General features: G+C 45.8%; 1 protein-coding gene across 7 annotated transcripts in view; it reads left to right on the top strand.

Annotated features, from left to right (window-relative positions):
• Window positions 1–16391, top strand: part of LOC111956729 (zinc finger protein 521-like) — a 183340-nt gene that overhangs the window by 29031 nt on the left and 137918 nt on the right. For all 7 annotated transcript variants that reach the window (XM_023977287.2, XM_023977286.2, XM_023977285.2 and 4 more), the window contains one exon: window positions 15986–16198. Coding sequence is in view for 4 of the 7 variants with exons in the window: in XM_023977281.1 (XP_023833049.1) it covers window positions 15986–16198 (213 nt within the window). In the remaining 3 variants the exon portion in view is untranslated. The remainder of the gene's footprint in view (window positions 1–15985; window positions 16199–16391) is intronic.

Raw genomic sequence — 16391 nt, 5'->3', positions numbered from 1 at the left:
CCAGGGAACCAGCAGGACCCAGCAGAGCCGGGCCCCCATGCCCCATCACGGCCTCCCACTGAGCACTGAGAGAGACAGGTGGGGCCACTTTGGCCATTGGAGAGGGAAGGAGAGGAGGGAGAAAGGAAGGGGATGGGGCTGGGGAGAGATAGAGATGGGGGAGAGAGAGAAAGGGTAGAGTGAAAGAAAGAAACTGAGAGAGGAAAAAGAGATATTGAGAAAAAGCAGAGTACAGTGGAGCGAGAGAAAGTGAGTTTTCGAGAGGTAGACATACCTGCTCGCTGGCTGACACTATAGCTCTTTAAAGCTACACTGGAGGGCTCTCGAATATTCTAATTCAAATTCATTCAAATCCATCCAAAACATAAAGGTTGAAGACATGGCACTAAAATGACCCCGGGTGGTGCCATGCTTTCTCTTGCTCCTGCTACGGTCTTACTGGACTGTACGTCTAGTTCCATAAGGTTCACTGGGAGTCTTCAGTTCAACCATCTCCATACTCATTTTCTCTCATTTTCAAGAGAGTAAAATCGTGTGGATGGTCCCTCTCTCCCCTCAGCCCTCCCCTCCACTTCATTTGCCATGCTACCCCCCCCCCCCCCCCCCCCCACCATCAACCCCAAGTTCAAAATTAAGAATTTTATTTTAACAGCGAGCAGCTTCTGTTGACACATATCGGCAGGCCTGATCAAAGGCAACTCCTTTATCAGAGTGAGGAGGCTGTCAGAAATAGGACATTAAGATTGAAAAACCTTCACACGGATGCTGCCGCCCGCCTGCCACCTCATTATAAAAAATCCTTAACTTAATTTTTTTCTGAGAGAGGAGCGGGAGAGATCTCGCATATAGGGTCACACTGCCAGCCACATTACAGTACATTCTAATGCCACATGTGAATGCCTCCGAATGTATCTATGTACAGTATCTATCCTCTCCTCCTTTATGTGGCTGCATGGAATTTGGGGTCCCTCCACTTAGCCCGACGTCACTTGTCATGACCTAGCTCTGAGACTCTGAGAGCAGAGAGATCAACTGATCACAGATCATTAAAGACTTAACTTGATCTATCTCTGAGACTCTGAGAGCAGAGAGATCAACTGATACCACATTATTAAAGATAATCAGGTGTTCACATTGAGAGGCTACTGTACTGTATTTCTTCAGCAGATCTATGGTCATAACATCATACAATGAGATCCGATTCATAATTAAGTCTGGATGGCTTGCTTATTTGACTGTGTCTGAGCTCTTTGGATGTAAACTCAGCAAAAAAAAGAAACGTCCCTTTTTCAGGACCCTGTCTTTCAAAGATAATTCGTAAAATCTTCACAGATCTTCATTGTAAAGGGTTTAAACACTGTTTCCCCATGCTTGTTCAATGAACCATAAAACAATTAATGAACATGCACCTGTGGAACGGTCATTTAATACACTAGCAGAGCTTACCAGACCGTAGGCAAGGAGGTCACAGTTATGTAAACTTAGGACCACTAAAGAGGCCTGTCTACTGACTCTGAAAAAACACCAAAAGAAAGATGCCCAGGGTCCCTGCTCATCTGTGTGAATGTGCCGGAGGCATGCTGCAAGGAGCATGGAGGACTGCAGATGTGGCCAGGGCAATAAATTGCAATGTCCGTACTGTGAGACGCCTAAGACAGCGCTACGCGGTGACAGGACGGACAGCTGATCGTCCTCGCAGTGGCAGACCACGTGTAACAACACCTGCACAGGATCGGTACGTGCCGAACATCACACCTGCAGGACAGGTACAGGATGGCAACAACAACTGCCTGAGTTACACCAGGAACGTACAATCCTTCCATCAGTGCTCAGACTGTCCGCAATAGGCTGAGAGAGGCTGGACTGGGGGCTTGTAGGCCTGTTGTAAGGCAGGTCCTCACCAGACATCACCGGCAACAACGTCGCCTATGGGCACAAACCACCATTGCTGGACCAGACAGGACTGGCAAAAAGTGCTCTTCACTGACGAGTCGCGGTTTTGTGTCTCACCAGGGGTGATGGTCGATTCACGTTTATCGTCAAAAGAATGAGCGTTACACCGAGGCCTATACTCTGGAGCGGGAAAGATTTGGAGGTGGAGGGTGTGTCATGGTCTGTTGCGGTGTGTCACAGCATCATCGGACTGAGCTTGTTGTCATTGCAGGCAATCACAACACTGCGTTACAGGGAAGACATCCACCTCCCTCATGTGGTACCCTTCCTGCAGGCTCATCCTGACATGACCCTCCAGCATGACAATGCCACCAGCCATACTGCTCGTTCTGTGAGTGATTTCCTGCAAGACAGGAATGTCAGTGTTCTGCCATGGCCAGCGAAGAGCCCGGATCTAATCCCATTGAGCACGTCTGGGACCTGTTGGATCGGAGGTTGGGGCTAGGCCAATCCCCCCAAGAATGTCTGGAAACTTGCAGGTGTCTTGTGGAAGAGTGGGGAACATCTCACAGCCAGAAACTGGCAAATCTGGTGCAGTCCATGAGGAGGAGATGCACTGCAGTACTTAATGCACGCTGGTGGCCACACCAGATTACTGACTGTTTACTTTTGATTTTGACCCCCCCTTAGTTCAGGGACAAAAGTATTCAATTTATGTGAGTCACATGTCTGTGGAACTTGTTCAGTTTATGTCTCAGTTGTTGAATCTTGTTATGTTCATACAAATATTTACACATATTAACGTTTGCTGAAAATAAACGCCAGTTGACAGTGAGGACGTTTCTTTTTTTTGCTGAGTTTAGATCAATGAGTGGTATTGGAGAAATGTACACTATTACTTTATCATGGAAAAGCAAGTATAGGGGCCTCCCGGGTGCGCAGTGGTCTAGGGCACTGCATCGCAGTGCTAGCTGCGCACCAGAGTCTCTGGTTCGCGCCCAGGCTCTGTCGGAGCCGGCCGAGACCGGGAGGTCTGTGGGCGACGGCACAATTGGGCTAGCGTCGTCCGGGTTAGGGAGGGTTTGGCCGTAGGGATATCCCTTGTCTCATCGCGCTCCAGCGACTCCTGTGGCGGGCCGGGCGCAGTGCGCCTAACCAAGGGGCCAGGTGCACGGTGTTTCCTCCGACACATTGGTGCGGCTGGCTTCCGCGGTTGGAGGCGCGCTGTGTTAAGGAAGCAGTGCGGCTTGGTTGGGTTGTGCTTCGGAGACGCGTGGCTTTTCGACCTGCGTCTCTCCCGAGCCCGTACGGGAGTTGTAGCGATGAGACAAGATAGTAATTACTAGCGATTGGATACCACGAAAATTGGGGAGAAAAGGGATTAAAAAAAATATAGAAAAATAAAAAAGAAAGAAAAGAAAAGCAAGTATAGATGTTTATACTGTAGTTATTCTATACATAAAAAACAATGTTTCGTCAGCTTGAAATATATGGTCACAAATCAACATGCAGCGCCGACAGACATGGCAGCTCTACTACTAGCTTCAAAGCAACTTTGCAGTGTTTCGTTTTTTGTGTGTGTTATTTCTACATTATTAGCCCAGAACATTTTTGTTATTACATACAGCCGAAATTCATCCAGGCATTACGACCAGAATGTAACTTCGTCATATTCCTCCTCTTCGGACGAGGAGATCGGACCAACACGCAGCGAGTATGTAGACATAATGAATTAATTGAAACAGACGAACACTGACACGAAATACACTTGAATAAACTATAAAACAACAAACGACGTTAAAACAGACCTGAACATGAGAACTACATAAAAACGAGAACGCACGAACAGGAAAAATGAATGAACGAACGAGAATACCGTGTGGTGCAACAAAACACAGACACAGCGACAATCACCCACAAACAAACAGTGAGAACAGCCTACCTTAATATGGTTCTCAATCAGAGGAAACGTCAAACACCCTGCCTCTAATTGAGAACCATATCAGGCAACACATTAACTTCCTGTCTTGCAGGAAATCACTCACAGAACGAGCAGTATGGCTGGTGGCATTGTCATGCTGGAGGGTCATGTCAGGATGAGCCTGCAGGAAGGGTACCACATGAGGGAGGTGGATGTCTTCCCTGTAACGCACAGTGTTGTGATTGCCTGCAATGACAACAAGCTCAGTCCGATGATGCTGTGACACACCGCAACAGACCATGACACACCCTCCACCTCCAAATCTTTCCCGCTCCAGAGTATAGGCCTCGGTGTAACGCTCATTCTTTTGACGATAAACGTGAATCCGACCATCACCCCTGGTGAGACAAAACCGCGACTCGTCAGTGAAGAGCACTTTTTGCCAGTCCTGTCTGGTCCAGCAATGGTGGGTTTGTGCCCATAGGCGACGTTGTTGCCGGTGATGTCTGGTGAGGACCTGCCTTACAACAGGCCTACAAGCCCCCAGTCCAGCCTCTCTCAGCCTATTGCGGACAGTCTGAGCACTGATGGAAGGATTGTACGTTCCTGGTGTAACTCAGGCAGTTGTTGTTGCCATCCTGTACCTGTCCTGCAGGTGTGATGTTCGGACGTACCGATCCTGTGCAGGTGTTGTTACACGTGGTCTGCCACTGCGAGGACGATCAGCTGTCCGTCCTGTCACCCGGTAGCGCTGTCTTAGGCGTCTCACAGTACGGACATTGCAATTTATTGCCCTGGCCACATCTGCAGTCCTCATGCCTCCTTGCAGCATGCCTCCGGCACATTCACACAGATGAGCAGGGACCCTGGGCATCTTTCTTTTGGTGTTTTTCAGAGTCAGTAGACAGGCCTCTTTAGTGTCCTAAGTTTACATAACTGTGACCTCCTTGCCTACCGTCTGTAAGCTGCTAGTGTATTAATGACCGTTCCACAGGTGCATGTTCATTAATTGTTTATGGTTCATTGAACAAGCATGGGAAACAGTGTTTAAACCCTTTACAATGAAGATCTGTGAAGATTTTTACGAATTATCTTTGAAAGACAGGGTCCTGAAAAAGGGACGTTTCTTTTTTTGCTGAGTTTACATCCAAAGAGCTCAGACACAGTCAAATAAGCAAGCCATCCAGACTTAATTATGAATCGGATCTCATTGTATGATGTTATGACCATAGATCTGCTGAAGAAATACAGTACAGTAGCCTCTCAATGTGAACACCTGATTATCTTTAATAATGTGGTATCAGTTGATCTCTCTGCTCTCAGAGTCTCAGAGATAGATCAAGTTAAGTCTTTAATGATCTGTGATCAGTTGATCTCTCTGCTCTCAGAGTCTCAGAGCTAGGTCATGACAAGTGACGTCGGGCTAAGTGGAGGGACCCCAAATTCCATGCAGCCACATAGAGGAGGAGAGGATAGATACTGTACATAGATACATTCGGAGGCATTCACATGTGGCATTAGAATGTACTGTAATGTGGCTGGCAGTGTGACCTATATTGCGAGATCTCTCCCGCTCCTCTCTCAGAAAAAAATTAAGTTTAAGGATTTTTTTATAATGAGGTGGCAGGCGGGCGGCAGCATCCGTGTGAAGGTTTTTCAATCTTAATGTCCTATTTCTGACAGCCCTCCTCACTCTGATAAAGGAGTGTGCCTTTGATCAGGCCTGCCGATATGTGTCAACAGAAGCTGCTCGCTGGTTAAAATAAATTCTTAATTTGAACTTGGGGTTGATGTGGGGGGGGGGGGGGGGGGGGGGGGGGGAGGGGGGGGGGGGTAAGCATGGCAAAGAAGGGAGGGGAGGGCTGAGGAGAGAGGGACCATCCACACGATCTTACTCTCTTGGAAATGAGAGAAAATGAGTATGGAGATGGTTGAACTGAAGGACTCCCAGTGAACCTTATGGAACTAGACGTACAGTCCAGTAGAGACGTAGCAGGAGCAAGAGAAAGCATGGCACCACACCGGGGTCATTTTTAGTGCCATGTCTTCAACCTTTATGTTTTGGATGGATTTGAATGAATTTGAATTAGAAATATTCGAGAGCCCTCCAGTGTAGCATTTAAAGAGCTATAGTGTCAGCCAGCGAGCAGGTATGTCTACCTCTCGAAAACTCACTTTCTCTCGCTCCACTGTACTCTGCTTTTCTCAATATCTCTTTTTCTCTCTCAGTTTCTTTCTTTCACTCTACCCTTTCTCTCTCTCCCCCATCTCTATCTCTCCCCAGCCCCATCCTCCCTTCCTTTCTCCCTCCTCTCCTTCCCCTCTCCCAATGGCCAAAGTGGCCCCACCTGTCTCTCTCAGTGCTCAGTGGGAGGCCGTGATGGGGCATGGGGGGCCCGGCTCTGCTGGGGTCCTGCTGGTTCCCTGGTGGGGGTGAAGGGAGCATAGAGGAAAACATCAATTAAAAGATTATAAATATTTAAGAGCAAAAATATTCAATAATATAAAGGTGGGAGGTCCAGGGGGGTCCAGGGGGGTCCGGGGGGCTGCGACTCACAAGATGAAAGTTGTGGGATGATAAATGTCAATGCACCTTAACAGACAGGAAATGGATGATGGATGGACCCCAGGAAGATGTTACTGGGCGACTCAAAATGGCGTCAATCACTAGCCAGAATTTCATATTTTGATTTACTAATCATCTACGAGCTTTTAACTCCCAATAATATCCACTGTAGCTTTTTAGAATGCAGTTCACTCTGTAGATACATTCTGTGGTCTTATTGAATCAATATACAGATATCCACCTGACCTTAACATATGGATTTGTGGATTTAATTTAGATGAATGTAGCCAATGTTTTCCATCTCTGGTGAACTCTGGTGACTATACTATTCTATACTGATATAAGTATCCATTCCAACTGCAACTTGAAATAATTAAAATCGTCACACCAATGGATGCCAGAAATGTCCAGAGCAGTGGAATAGACAGCAAAAAATTTAAATACAGTATAACACCATAGCTGTCTTCTGTGTGTGACTGTCAGCCCCTCCAAGCAGCAGTAGATGTGTTGTTATTCTGTCCAGCCTGTAGAGGCCTGGTATAAGAGCATGTCCCGATCTGATAGATTACTGTAGGACAGTGGTTCCCAAACTTTTTATAGCCTCATACCCCTTCAAACATTCAACCTCCAGCTGCGTACCCCCTCTAGCACCAGGGTCAGCGCACTCTCAAATGTTGTTTTTTGCCATCATTGTAAGCCTGCCACACACAAACTATACAATACATTTATTAAACATAAGAATGAGTGTGAGTTTTTGTCACAACCCGGCTCGTGGGAAGTGACAAAGAGCTCTTATAGCACCAGGGCACAAATAATAATATAATAATAATCAATAATTTTGCTCTTTATTTAACCATCTTACATATAAAACCTTTTATGTTCATGGAAAATTGTGAGTAACTCACCACAGGTTCATGAGAAGGGTGTGCTTGAAAGGATGCACATAACTCTGCAATGTTGGGTTGTATTGGAGAGAGTCTCAGTCTTAAATCATTTTCCACACACAGTCTGTGCCTGTATTTAGTTTTCATGTTGGTCAGGGCCGAGAATTCACTCTCACATAGGTACGTGGTTGAAAAGGGCATCAGTGTCTTAACAGCGCGATTTGCCAAGGCAGGATAATCTGAGCGCAGCCCTGTCCAGAAATCTGTCAATGGCTTCTGATTAAATCCAATTTTCACAGAACYGCTTATTGCAATTTCGATGAGGCTCTCTTGTTCACTTATCGGTAAGTGGACTGGAGGCAGGGCATGAAAGGGATAACAAATCCAGTTGTTTGTGTCATCCATTTCAGGAAAGAACCTGCGTAATTGCGCACCCAACTCACTCAAGTGCTTCGCTATATCACATTTGACATTGTCCGTAAGCTTGAGTTCATTTGCACACAAAGAATCATACAATGATGGAAAGACCTGTGTCCTTGGTAATGCAGACAGAGAAGAGCTCCAACTTCTTAATCATAGTCTCAATTTTGTCCAGCACATTGAATATAGTTTCGGAGAGTCCCTGTAATCCTAGATTCAGATCATTCGGTCGAGAAAAAACATCACCCAGATAGGCAAGTCGTGTGAGAAACTCGTCATCATGCAAGCGGTCAGACAAGTGAAAATGATGGTCAGTAAAGAAAATTTTAAGCTCGTCTCTCAATTGCTGGTTGTRGACTGGGATATGTTCCGCATAACGTCGGACAATAACATTGATGAATACGCTGATTCAGTGAGCGAGTTTATTAGCAAGTGCATCGGTGATGTTGTACCCACAGCAACTATTAAAACTTCTTATGGCTGCAATCCCGTTAACGGGATGATATGACAACAGCCAGTGAAAGTGCAGGGCGCCAAATTCAAAACAACAGAAATCTCATAATTAAAATTCCTCAAACATACATTCCTCAAACATACATGTATCTTATACCGTTTTAAAGGTAATATTGTTGTTAATCCCAGAACCCAGAACCCAGAACAGTGTCCGATTTCAAATATGCTTTACAGCGAAACGACAAACGATTATGTTAGGTCACCACCAAGCCACAGAATAAACACAGCCATTTTCTCAGCCAAAGATAGGAGTCACAAAAAGCACAAATAGAGATAAAATTAATCAAATTAACCTTTGATGATCTTCATCAGATGACCCTCATAGGACTTCATGTTACACAATACATATATGTTTTGTTCGATTAAGTTCATATTTATATCCAAAAACCTCAGTTTACATTGGCGCCATGTTCAGAAATGACTCCAAAATATCCGGAGAAATTGCAGAGAGCCACATCAAATAACATAAATACTCATCATAAACTTTGACGAAAGATACATGTTTTACATAGAATTAAAGATACACTTGTTCTTAATGCAACCGCTGTGTCAGATTTCAAAAATCTTTACGGCATAGCACAATATTCAATAATCTGAGAACAGCGTTCAGCCACATAAGTAAGCCATACAGTTACCCGCCAAATTATGCAGTCAACAAAACTCATAAAAAGCATTATAAATCTTCACTTAYCTTTGCTGATCTTCGTCGGAATGCACTCCCAGGACTCCCACTTCCACAAGAAATGTTCGTTTTATTCGGTAATATCCATCATTTATGTCCAAGTAGCTACTTTTGTTAGCGCGTTTAGTACACATATCCAAACGCTCTTGCAGGTCCAGGCGAACGTCGGACGAAAACTTCAAAAAGTTATATTACAGGTCGAATAAACTTGTCAAACTAAGTATAGAATCAATCTTTAGGATGTTGTTATCATAAATATTCAATAACGTTCCAACCGGAGAACTCCTTTGTGTCTATAGAAGTAATGGAACGCAAGTCGATATCATGTGGAATGCGCATGACCAGAACCTGGCACTCTGYCAGACCACTGACTCAAACAGCTCCCATCCGGCTCAACATCACAGTAGAAGCTTCATTCAACGTTCTACAGACTGTTTACATCTAGTGGAAGCCGTAGGAAGTGCAAACAAATCCATATCCTACAGTGTTTTCAATAGGCGATGAGTTGAAAATCGACCAACCTCATAATTCTCACTTCCTGGTTGGATTTCTTCTCAGGTTTTTGCCTGCCATATGAGTTCTGTTATACTCACAGACATAATTCAAACAGTTTTAGAAACTTCAGAGTGTTTTCTATCCAATACTAATAATAATATGCATATATTAGCAGCTTTGCTTGAGGAGCAGGCCGTTTACTCTGGGCACCTCTGTGCACCTTTCATCCAAGCTACTCAATACTGCACCTGCAGCCATAAGAAGTTAACATAAATCTTCAATAATGTTCCCACCGGAGAATTCCTTTGTCTGTAGAATTGCAATGGAACAGAGCTCGCTCTCATGTGAACGCGCGAGACTGAGCTCGTGGCTCTCTGGCAGACCTCTGACTCATTCCCCTCTCATTCGCCCCCACTTCACAGTAGAAGCATCAAACAAGGTTCTAAAGACTGTTGACATCTAGTGGAAGCCGTAGGAAGTGCAATATGACCCCATAGACACTGTGTATTCGAAAGGCCAAGAGTTGAAAAACTACAAACCTCAGATTTCCCACTTCCTGGTTGGATTTTTTCTCAGGTTTTTGCCTGCCATATGAGTTCTGTTATACTCACAGACATCATTCAAACATTTTTAGAAACTTCAGAGTGTTTTCTATCCAAATCTACTAATTATATGCATATTTATGGCTGAGTAGCAGGCAGTTTAATTTGGGCACGCTTTTCATCCAAAATTCCCAATGCTGCCCCCTACCCTAGTGAAGTTAAGGACTACAAAAAGAAAACCAGCCCCGTCGCAGACCACGATGTCCTGCTCCCAGACAAACTAAACAACTTCTTTGCTCGCTTTGAGGACAATACAGTGCCAACGACAATACAGTGCCAACTACCAAAACCTGCAGGCTCTCCTTCACCGCAGCCAACGTGAGTAAAGCATTTAAACGTGTTAACCTTCGCAAGGCTGCCGGCCCAGACGGCATCCCTAGCCGCTTTCTCAGAGCATGCGCAGACCAGCTGGCTGGTGTGTTTACGGACATATTCAATCAATCCCTATCCCAGTCTGCTGTTCCCACATGCTTCAAGAGGGCCACCATTGTTCCAGTTCCCAAGAAAGCTAAGGTAACCGAGCTAAATGACTATCGCCCCGTAGCACTCACCTCCGTCATCATGAAGTGCTTTGAGAGACTAGTCAAGGATCATATCACCTCCACCCTACCTGACATCCTAGACCCACTCCAATTTGCTTACCTCCCCAATAGGTCCACAGACGACGCAATCGCAATCACACTGCACAATGCCCTAACACATCTGGACAAGAGGAATACCTATGTAAGAATGCTGTTCATCGACTACAGCTCAGCATTTAACACCATAGTACCCTCCAAAATCGTCATTAAGCTCGAGACCCTGGGTCTCGACCCCGCCATGTGCAACTGGGTCTTCCTAACGGGGGTAAGGGGGTAAGAAACAACATCTCCATCCCGCTGATCCTCAACACTGGGGCCCCACAAGGGTGCGTTCTCAGCCCTCTCCTGTACTCCCTGTTCACCCATGACTGCGTGGCCATGCACGCCTCCAACTCAATCATTAAGTTTGCAGATGACACTACAGTGGTAGGCTTGATTACCAACAACGACGAGACGGCCTACAGGGAGGAGGTGAGGGCTCTCGTAGTGTGGTGTCAGGAAAATAACCTCACACTCAACGTCAACAAAACAAAGGAGATGATCGTGGACTTCAGGAAACAGCAGAGGGAGCACCCCCCTATCCACATCGATGGGACAGTAGTGGAGAAGGTGGAAAGTTTTAAGTTCCTCGGCGTACACATCACGGACAAACTGAAATGATCCTCGCACACAGACAGCGTGGTGAAGAAGGCGCAACAGCGCCTCTTCAACCTCAGGAGGCTGAAGAAATTTGGCTTCTCACCAAAAACACTCACAAACTTTTACAGATGCACAATCGAGAGCATCCTGTCGGGCTGTATCACCGCCTGGTACGGCAACTGCTCCGCCCACAACCGTAAGGCTCTCCAGAGGGTAGTGAGGTCTGCACAACGCATCACCGGGGGCAAACTACCTGCTCTCCAGGACACCTACACCACCCGATGTCACAGGAAGGCCAAAAAGATTATCAAGGACAACAATCACCCGAGCCACTGCCTGTTCACCCCGCTATCATCCAGAAGGCGAGGTCAGTACAGGTGCATCAAAGCTGGGACCGAGAGACTGAAAAACAGCTTCTATCTCAAGGCCACTARCATTGAGTGGCTGCTACCAACATACTGACTCAATCTCTAGCCACTTTAATAATAAAACATTGGATGTAATAAATGTATCACTAGTCACTTTAAACTATGCCAATTTATATAATGTTTACATACCCTACACTACTCATCTCATATGTATATACTGTACTCTATACCATCTACTGCATCTTGCCTATGCCGTTCGGCCATCGCTCATCCATATATATTTTTATGTACATATTCTTATTAATTCCTTTACACTTGTAGGGTAGTTGTTGTGAAATTGTTAGAATACTTGTTAGATATTACTGCATGGTCGGAACTAGAAGCACAAGCATTTCGCTACACTCACATTAACATCTGCTAACCATGTGTATGTGACAAATAAAAGTTTATTTGATTTGATTTCATTTTTTTTTTTTAAGTTGTCAATACTTTCCCCCCTGATAACCAGCGCACTTCTGTATGTTGTAAAAGCGTTACATGGTCGCTGCCCATATCATTGCATAGTGCAGAACATACACAAGAGTTCAGGGGCCTTGCTTTAACARAGTTAACCATTTTCACTGTAGTGTCTAAAATGTCTTTCAAGCTGTCAGGCATTCCATTGGCAGCAAGAGCCACTCGGTGGACGCTGCAGTGTACCCAAGTGGCATCGGGAGCAACTGTTTGCACGCGCGTTACCACTCCACTATGTCTCCTTGTCAAGGCTTTTGCGCCATCATTACAGATACCAACATGAGCAGCAGCTACGTTAGGCTACATATGGACCGTTAGTGGAATTCCCACGAGAGAGTAACGGTTAATGTGATTGGATGTTAATTATTTGACTAGACTAACTTTATTTAACATTGTGTTGTTATTTCGCTGAACACTAGATTTTTAAATACATTTTTTGGCAGTGAAACAAGGCTACTCAGTTGAGAAAAAAAACTCACCCAAATGTATAGCCCCGTTGGAATATATAAATGGACTGTTTGAAAATGTGAATCACATTTTTATTTGGCGTACCACCGACGGCATTGCGTAACCCAGTTTGCTGTAGCAGACCCAGAAAGACCCAGACAGGCTCAGGATCCTCGGTATTGACGTGGTGATGTGGTGGGCCTGTAAACTGTGCGCCCCCCCCCCCCCCCCCTACATTCGGCTCTTTACCCAAACAACACCAGTTTAAAGGGAGGTATGTGGGGTCAGTCTCCTGTACAGAAAGCCATGGTTCCGGCTTAGATCCACAGGACACTGGTTTGACATTAGTGGTGTTCAGGGGGGAATGCTTATGTTTTTATAAGATACTTTAGTTGTGTTTTTAGCCTTTTGCTGTGATTTTATGAATCAGCAACCCAAAGAATAAGTTGACTTTTTAGAAAATATCAGATAAAAAGAGTTGGCCAGCCGGCCAAACTGAGCAGTCGGGGGAGAAGGGCCTTGGTCAGGGAGGTGACCAAGAATCCGATGGTCACTCTGACAGGACAACCATCTCTGCAGCACTCCACCAATCAGGCCTTTATGGTATTGGCCAGATGGAAGCCACTCCTCAGTAAAAGGCATCAAACAGCCCGCTTAGAGTTTGCCAAAAGTCACCTAAAGGACTCTCAGACCATGAGAAACAAGATTATCTGGTCCTTTCATTTATTTATTTTTTAAACAAACAAAAAAGTTTTTCTCCCCAATTTCGTGGTATCTAATTGGTACTTACAGTCTTGTCTCATCTCTGCAACTCCCGTACGGACTCAGGAGAGGCGAAGGCCGAGAGCCGTGTGTCCTCCAAAATACTACCCAGCCAAGCCGCTTCTTGACACAATGCCCTCTTAACCCGGAAGCCAGCTGCACAAATGTGTCGGAGGAAACACCGTACACCTGGCAACCATGTCAGCGTGCACTGCGCCCAGCCCACCACTGGAGTTGCTAGTGCACAATGGGACAAAGACATCCCTGCCGGCCAAACCCTCCCCTAACCCGAACGATGCTGGGCCAAGTGCCTTAGACCACTGCGCCACTCGGGAGGCCTCATTCTTCTCTGGTCTGATGCAACCAAGATTGAACTCTTTGGCCTGAATGCCAAGCATCAGTTCTGGAGGAGACCTGGCACCATTCCTACAGTGAAGCATGGTGGTGGCAGCATCATGCTGTGGGGATATTTTTCAGCGGCAGGGACTGGGAGACCAGCCAGGATCGAGGGAAAGATGAACGGAGCAAAGTACAGAGAGATCATTGTAGCGTCATACCCAAGAAGACTCGAGGCTGTAATCGCTACTAACGGTGCTTCAAAAAAGTACTGAAGAAAGGGTCTGAATGTGATATTTCATTTTTTAAAAGTTTAATACATTTGCAAACATTTCTAAAAACCTGTTTTTGCTTCGTCATTATGGGGTATTGTATGTAAATTGATGAGTAAAACATTTTTGAAATCCATTTTAGAATAAGGCTGTAACGTAACAAAATGTTGGAAAAGTCTGAATACTTTCCGAATGCACTGTGTACATGTGTGTGTCATTAAGGCTTCCGTTGATTGAGTCTTCAACAAAAATAAGTGTAATTTCACTTGACTTTCTGGTGCCTGTGAAAAACCTTGACGTTTCTTAGATAGTTTTTTTGTGGCACATTTGGAGTCGTGCTCTGCTGCTGCTGCTGGGCCTGTGAGTATGGATGAATCATGAGTGTATATTGTGTGTCGTTTGGCCTCAGTCAAAAGCAGCATTCCCCTTAGAGAGCCCGGCGAGGCCTGCATCTGCGAGGATTGGGTTGGGATTTTCATTTTCTTGAAACACCTTCTGTTCTGTTCTGTGGTGGTCCCAGCGGGGACTATAGCRCTGATATTTTTAGAGGGCATGTTCCGAAAGCCTCCGTCGCCAAGAGGGAAGGACAATGGTGGGTGTGATGTTACATCGATACTTGGCCGCGAGTGGAGAGGAGTGGAGTGGAGGGAGGGGGGGAAGGAAAAATCCTGGGTGGCCTTGATGAGTTTTGGAACGCCTCTTCTCCGAGGAATTTCACACTGTTAAGAGCACCCCACAGACCGACCAGAGAAAGACTTTAAAATGGCCGGCCAACATGTAGCCCACATATGTACAGCCCGGCTTCATGCCAACACAGTGCCACAGACACGTTAATGCACTACTTCCTACCCACCCCATGTCCTTAAGCGGTCTTAACTGTATGCTAGGCAGTCCTGCTCGTAATGTTCCCTCAAGAGGTTTCAGGCAATGTTCGAAGAGAACTGGCAGTGGGACTCAAAATGGCTGCCAGTCAGTGCAGGGAGGGCTCCTTCCACTACCCAGAAAGCTTTGGGAGCTAGACCGGTGGGGCCATGATTGTTTAATTGTTAGTATGGCTTTGTAATCAGCCTTATTGTATTGAAATGGGAGAGACACAGCAGGGGAGAGAGAGAATGGACTGCAGGCAATGCTGCCTGCTGAATCTGAGAGATGCTGCTGATATTATCCCACCAGTTTACCATATGTGTTTTCTTTTTTACTGTTCTCTAAATGGAGATGTTTAAGATGAATTAGCAAGCGATGCAGGGTTTGTTGTGTTGTTGTACGAGTGTAGTAGTATCACCTGGACCTTGGTGCTGTCTGTCTGTCTGTCTCCCTGGGTTTGTGTAGTTTGTAGTCCTGGTTCGTAGACTGGTAGGTCTTGGTTCACGGTAGTCGGCCCACCCCTGGCACTACTATAGCACAAAGCCAACAAGAGACAAAACTGCAGATGGATTGAAGAATATTGATGTGTGTGACCCGCGGCTGCCTGCGAGCAAGGCTGAATAATTCAGAGATGTGTGTTGTGACGACGGCGTAACACACACTAATCTCAGCCCTGCGTGTTGCCTCTCTCTCTCCCTCTCTCTTTTTCTCATAATTCGCCTACATTTCCAGGTTGGAAGTCTAGATTATATGGGTAGTTTCCTGTCTCCTTTGACACATCCAGAGTGATGCAGTTCAGCGTTCTCATGTGGAACKCTCAAATTTTGAAGAACCTGCAAGACCTGCAATCCTGGATGTATTAACAACACATATTCCCATCCGGCTAGTTTCCTACACTGTACTTTGAGGACAAACACAACATCAAACCATTTTTAATAACATAGTGGTGTGTGTGTGTGTGCGTACGGTGGTGGCCCACGGGTGAGTGTGTATGTGTCCATGTCAGTGTGTTTCCATGTCAGTGTGTGTGTGTCCTTACTCGATATGTTATGCTTGAGTTACAGTATTCCAAAATGAACCTCCATCTTTATTACACTTTTTATTATTGTTTTATTAAAACTGGACTCTAGAGATTGTTTTATTGTCACCCAGAGGTAGCCTCTCCTCTCCACTCCGGGTCACTCAACTAACTGTGTGGTGTTGTGTTGTTTCCTGTGACTCCAACAGATCCAGAGTGCGCCCTCGAGAGCGGACTGGAGGATGGTGAGGCTGAGGCCGGGTCCAGGCGTTTGAGGAAGAGGCTTCTCTCTCCAGAGGAAGGCGAGGAGGAGGAGGAGGAGGAGGAGGAGGCCGCACTGCACAGCTGCGACAGCTGCCGGCAGGTGTTCGAGTCGCTGAGTGATCTCACCGAACACAAGATTAATCAATGCCAGCTGACAGGTAAACAACGCTCAGCCCACCGAGCTTCCCTTCTCTCTCCACCAGTCAGTTCTATCTCTCCCAATCCAGTCTCCCCACTGGAGAATACCATAGGAATCCATAGTGAGCTGGGTACTTCACCACACAGCCTGTAATTGACTACAGCACTAGTCTACCTTAGATGAACATTGCATGCCATGAAATAGGTGGATTT

The sequence above is a fragment of the Salvelinus sp. IW2-2015 genome, linkage group LG32 (assembly GCF_002910315.2).
Source record: "Salvelinus sp. IW2-2015 linkage group LG32, ASM291031v2, whole genome shotgun sequence".
Lineage (NCBI taxonomy): Eukaryota > Metazoa > Chordata > Actinopteri > Salmoniformes > Salmonidae > Salvelinus > Salvelinus sp. IW2-2015.
The sequence above is the reverse complement of the archived record's forward strand: the minus strand, read 5'-3'. Positions and strand labels throughout refer to the sequence as shown.